This window comes from Portunus trituberculatus, chromosome 13 (genome assembly GCF_017591435.1).
Source record: "Portunus trituberculatus isolate SZX2019 chromosome 13, ASM1759143v1, whole genome shotgun sequence".
Lineage (NCBI taxonomy): Eukaryota > Metazoa > Arthropoda > Malacostraca > Decapoda > Portunidae > Portunus > Portunus trituberculatus.
Window position 1 is genome coordinate 9,059,281 of NC_059267.1, and position 6,590 is coordinate 9,065,870.

At 34.6% G+C, this 6,590-nt stretch overlaps 1 protein-coding gene across 1 annotated transcript in view; it reads left to right on the forward strand.

The window, feature by feature from the left end:
• Positions 1-5,641, forward strand: part of LOC123502971 — a 32,932-nt gene extending 27,291 nt beyond the window's left edge. Inside the window, exons 6-9 of the mRNA XM_045252270.1 lie at positions 37-237; positions 2,896-3,029; positions 3,650-3,816; positions 4,313-5,641. Coding sequence (XP_045108205.1) covers positions 37-237; positions 2,896-3,029; positions 3,650-3,816; positions 4,313-4,380 — 570 coding nt within the window. The 3' untranslated portion in view covers positions 4,381-5,641. The remainder of the gene's footprint in view (positions 1-36; positions 238-2,895; positions 3,030-3,649; positions 3,817-4,312) is intronic.
• Positions 5,642-6,590: the final 949 nt, after the last annotated feature.

Genomic DNA, 6,590 nt, shown 5'->3' on the forward strand with positions numbered 1-6,590 from the left:
CATTTACCTGGTTCACTGATTTACTTCACCTGTCAGTTGTTCGTGAGCCACCATTACAAGATGGCAACTTGGAGCTCACCTGGCCATCCTGAACACCCTCCTGACCACCCTCCTAACCAGGCAGCTGACACTGAATGGGAGACTATGTTTTTACAGACCATACTGAAGTGGGACGAGCAACAAGAATCACACTACAACATACTTACTGCAGAAAAATACGGTTCACTGCTGCAGGAGGTAAAGGAGGCTAAAACTGCTAGGAAGAAAACGTCTCTACAGTACAGAAGACTGAAGCGGTTTGATGTCATTGAAATTGGTGGTGTTCTAAAACTGATTGCAAGAAGTAAAACGACGAAGTTCGTTATTACGTTCCTACTCCCGAGATTTATGAAGTCATTAAGACATCTCATGTAGCAATCGGTCATGGTGGTCGAGATAGACTGAAATGTGAAATTAGCAGGAAATATGCAAATGTGACAGCCGATATGATAAAGCTCTTCTTGACCATGTGTGAAGTGTGCCAAAGTAAGAAAAATAAAAAGAAAAGAGGACTTGTTTCCAAACCAATCTTACACTCAGAGCTAAATAGTCGGTGTCAAGTGGACTTAATTGATATGCAGACACAAGCAGATGGAAAATATAAATTCATAATGGTTTATCAAGATCATTTAACTAAATTTGTGATACTACGTGCATTGCAATGTAAACGTGCTGAAGAAGTTGCTTATCACCTTGTTGATATTTTTTTAACATTTGGAGCACCCTGTATTTTACAGAGTGATAACGGAAGAGAATTTGTAAATAGTGTTATAACGTTCTTAGCTTCTTTGTGGCCAGAGTTGAAAATTGTGCATGGAAAACCAAGACAGTCAAAGTCAAGGGTCTGTGGAACGGGCAAATCAAGATATTGAAAATATGTTAAGTGGATGGATGAAAGACAATGATACAGCAAGGTGGTCCGAAGGATTACGCTTTGTACAATTTATGAAGAACAGAGCCCATCATTCTGGTATAAATCGAAGCCCATACAAAGCAATGTTTGGTGTAGAACCAAGGCTTGGCCTTGCAACAACATGCATTCCACGAGAATTGATTAAAGTTGTAAATAATGAGGAGGATTTGGAGAAGTTAATTGCACATGTAAACAAGGACACTGTTGGGGAATCAAATGTTGCTTTGCAGATGACAAATCAAGATGACATAAATTCACGATCCAGTAATAGAAGTGAAGTGTTTTCGTGTTGTGTGTGTGAAATGGAAATAAATGAAGGTCACTACTGTTCGAAGTGTGGCTCACATATTCACGAATCTTGTGGAATAAACGTTGAGAGCGGCAAGGATGGTTTTGGATCTAATGTTATATGTTTAAAATGTAATTCTGAAGCACAAATATCACATGTTAGGCAAGTAGCTAGTACTAGTTTGGAAAAGCAGGCAAAAAGAATGAAGACAGTATCTGATGCGTCTCACCCTCCAGCAAGTGTGGGACAAAATGTCACTGTACCAATTCCAGATGTTGACAAGGGAAAAGGAGATTTGCGGAATATCATTGCAGTTGTTTTAAACAGAAGTACTCAAACGAGTGGTCATATCCTCACCTACTTTTGACATTCAGTACCGTTGTTGAATCTAGTTTTAACTTAAACAATCAGATAAAACTAGATTTAACTAGTTAAACTTTGATATTTCTAGTTATACTAAACACATTAAGGTATAACTAGTTTTGGCTAGGTAATACTAGTTGTTCACCAACACATTGAAAATACCTAGTTAAAACTAGTTTTGACTGATTCCGGTTTTGACTGTAACATATATATATATATATATATATATATATATATATATATATATATATATATATATATATATATATATATATATATATATATATATATATATATATATATATATATATATATATATATATATATATATATATATATATATATATATATTGACGAAACTGCACACACCACTAATGATGTCAAAGAGGTTGTGACAAAGTTGAGGATTAGAAAGGCAGCTGGCATCTGTATCATCAGTTAGGAACTGCTCCCATGATCCGTAGGTTGCATGCTGTCTTGACTGCTGCATGGCATTCAGGTACCATTCCCCCTGACTGATAAAGGGATTGGTCATCCCAATCTGAAAGGAGAAAGGGTATCATCAGGACTGCAAAATTTACTGCAGTATAACACTGCTCATTGTATCAGGCAAGGTACTTGCCCATTTACTATTCATATATATATATATATATATATATATATATATATATATATATATATATATATATATATATATATATATATATATATATATATATATATATATATATATATATATATATATATATATATATATATATATATATATATATATATATATATATATATATATATATATATATATATATATATATATATATATATATATATATATATATATATATATATATATATATATATATATATATATATATATATATATATATATATATATATATATATATATATATATATATATATATATATATATATATATATATATATATATATATATATATATATATATATATATATATATATATATATTAGAAAGTCATTATGCACTTTTTATGGTAATCAAAGTACACTAGGTTTTCATTACAATAATATTATGCACTTTCACCAGAACTCAAGCACCAGTTCCAGCCTTGGACGACTTAAAACCAAGATTCATCTACTTTACGTAGATCAATTGCCTTTGGCGAAGCAAATGATGCTAAGAGGGGACGGTGTTGGTCTCACTTTTAAAATGTCGATATTCTCCATTATGAAGGACTTATTTACAACAGTAAATATGCCTTTTTTTTTTAATTGACACATGACTGTACGTTAGTGATAAATGACATATCAGTTGACTAATATTCGCTCCTTACCGCAGTCGGGCAGGTGTAACTATTACACATTGTCTCGAGGATTCCTTGGACCTCTCAGTCTCAGTCTTGCGTTCCCTAAAGGCTCACCGCTCCGGAGAAAATTTAACCAAATGTATGTTGCAAAACAAATCTTATATAACTGAAGAAAAATATTTTATCTCTATGTTTACATTTAAGTTCGAAACACTGATCATTATCTTTAATTAATTGCAACTTTTCTTCCATAACTGTCATGTCAAGAAAGGCAATCAATTTGTTTAATTATGGTTTAAAAAAAATTATATTTTGGAATTGAGAGAGAGAGAGAGAGAGAGAGAGAGAGAGAGAGAGAGAGAGAGAGAGAGAGAGAGAGAGAGAGAGAGAGAGAGAGAGAGAGAGAGAGAGAGAGAGAGAGAGAGAGAGAGAGAGAGAGAGAGAGAGAGAGAGAGAGAGAGAGAGAGAGAGAGAGAGAGAGAGAGAGAGAGAGAGAGAGAGAGAGAGAGAGAGAGAGAGAGAGAGAGAGAGAGAGATTTGGTTAAAATTGAGCCTTCATATTCACGATTAAAATGATTTTTTTTTTCTGTTATTTGGAAAATCTATTTAGCATGCGTCCCAAATCAAATTACTGTCTTCGTTAAGGATGTATAATATTTTTTTTTTGCAAAGGTTTATTATGAATAAAAGAAGAGCATGAACACACATACCCCGCCCCCTCCCCCAAACATACACGCTCACTCACTCTCATCTTTACAGCATCACCAGGTTGCGGGAATCTGGCATAATGATGAAACTATTTACTAACGGTATGGTTAACAGTACTCAATGCATCTCACACACTGGCTCCTACTACTTGTTTGCTGCCAAAGAAAGACCTCTCCAACTGAAGGATTTTTATGGAGTATTTTTGGTTTACACTATAGGTAAGGCATGTGATTACGTATTATTTTATTAACATTATTGAAAGCATCTTAACGGTTGTTTTTCCAGACCTTTCTAAAATTTGTGCACGTCTGTGTGTGTGTGTGTGTGTGTGTGTGTGTGTGTGTGTGTGTGTGTGGTGTGTGGTGTGTGTGTGTGTGTGTGTGTGTGTGTGTGTGTGTGTGTGTGTGTGTGTGTGTGTGTGTGTGTGTGTGTGTGTGTGTGTGTGTGTGTGTGTGTGTGTGTGTGTGTGTGTGTGTGTGTGTGTGTGTGTGTGTGTGTGTGTGTGTGTGTGTGTGTGTGTGTGTGTGTGTGTGTGTGTGTGTGTGTGTGTGTGTCGATGTCGATGTCGATGTGAGTACTTTGATTATATATATATATATATATATATATATATATATATATATATATATATATATATATATATATATATATATATATATATATATATATATATATATATATATATATATATATTGATTTGTATTTTTTACTCAGGGCAGTTTTTGGGATTATGTCTTTTCTTCGTGGAGCTGGGCCGCAGCGGACAACGATTACACACCTAAACGTCTCTTCCATCTACAGAAACCAATTTCACCGAATTCTGAAGCATCATCTTGTTATTCTTGACACATGTCTTAGAAATCAGTTCTAAATATAGATGTTATAAACCTTAGTATTTACTTTTTAGGCTCTGATATGTTTAAATATCTGTTATGGTCTTTCATTTACTGTTACTATATGCCTTGCTTGTTTCAAAGATGACGTTCAACGCTATACTTTGCTCTCTCTCTCTCTCTCTCTCTCTCTCTCTCTCTCTCTCTCTCTCTCTCTCTCTCTCTCTCTCTCTCTCTCTCAAGTTTTCAAGGTTACACAGATGAATTGTCAGATTTTTAAGGGTATTTTTCACAATTAACAAATATCACTGGCACCATGAAAACTCACTTGAAAATCCCAATAACTTCCACTGCAGCCTCTCAAACTTTGGAATCATGAAAACCCCAATAACTTCTACTGCAGCCTGTCAAATTATAGAACCATGAAAACCTTAACAACTTACAGTGCACCCTACCAAACTATCACTGGCACCACCCATGGAAACCTCAATAACTTCCATTGTAATCTGTCAAACTATAGAACCACAAAAATCTCAACAAATTACACTGTAGCCTGTCAAACTATAGAACTATGAAAACCTCAACAACTTCCACTGCAGCCTGTCAAATTATCACCGGCATCATGATAACACCCCTGAAAACCTCAATAACTTCCATTGCAATCTGTCAACCTATAGAATCACAAAAATCTCAACAACTTCCACTGTAGCCCGTCAAATTATCAGTGGCACCATGAAAACACCCTTCAAAACCCCAATATCTTCCACTACAGCCTGTTTGAAGTGGTAGAGACAAGAGAGCAGATACAGAAAGTACAAGTTAATGTGTTACTGTATCCTGTGTTTACTTCTGTGTTGTTTTCAATTGCTGCTTCAAACTGTAATAGACCGTGTTGCATTCAGAGGTAAATATTAAATTGATAAATTATTAAGCCTGGTCTTCATATATGTTAGATTAACGTGTGTGTGTGTGTGTGTGTGTGTGTGTGTGTGTGTGTGTGCAGAGCTACACGCACATAATCCGAGGAACCTTTGATCATAGAAGCAGAGATCAAATAAAATAAGAAATAACAATAACATTTGAATAGATGAATAAATAAATAAATAAAAAAAAATACAAAATAATAATAAAAATAATTGTTGGCGCCAGGGGTTTGAATGATGTTGACGCCAGGGGTTTGAATTTGACTCACTTGGGTTGTGAGGGAGAATGGGATTACCAAGATTATTTGTATTGAGACTTTAAAGGGTGTCGATATTTGATTTATTATTATATATGAATTTACATTAATTTGGGTATAAACTATATGTTTGTTCATAGGTCGGTGCACAAATAAGCTGTGCCTTACACGTCATTGTTGACTACGGGTTTGCCAGGTCGGCAGGCGAAACAGATTTTTGGGTTCACCGCTGTTATTAAACTCAGTACACCAGGAGACTCGAGCTGTTTGATAACCCCCATGTGTTGCTCCACCTCGCGAGTTATTTTCACCGGTTTCTCCTCCTATGGGACTTGTTTGGGAGGAACAATAATAATAATAATAATGATAATAATAATAATAATAATAACAATAATAATAATAATAATAATAATAATAATAATAATAATAATAATAATAATAATAATAATAATAATAATAACACTAATAATAATAGTAAAAATAATGACAAAAACAAAAATAAATGAAAATATAACAAAAAAAAAAATTAAAACAAGAAAATACAAACACAAGAAAATCAATAAAAACAGACAGACAAACCTTCACATTTGCTAGAGTGCACCACAAACACATCAGATTCAAGCGGATTCATACGAATTCACATGGATTGACACGACGGCGGTGATGGCGGTGGTACAGACACTGACCCAACCTGTAATATTTTAATTTTTTATATCAACCTTACCTGACCTGACCCTCCCATAGAGAGAAAGAGAGAGAGAGAGAGAGAGAGAGAGAGAGAGAGAGAGAGAGAGAGAGAGAGAGAGAGAGAGAGAGAGAGAGAGAGAGAGAGAGAGAGAGAGAGAGAGAGAGAGAGAGAGAGAGAGAGAGAGAGAGAGAGAGAATGAAGCATGTGAAAAGAGTAGGAGAAGAGAAAAAGGGAGAGAAAAGGAAGGAGAAATGGAGAAGAGGAGAGAAAAGTAGAGAGAGGGAAGGAGAG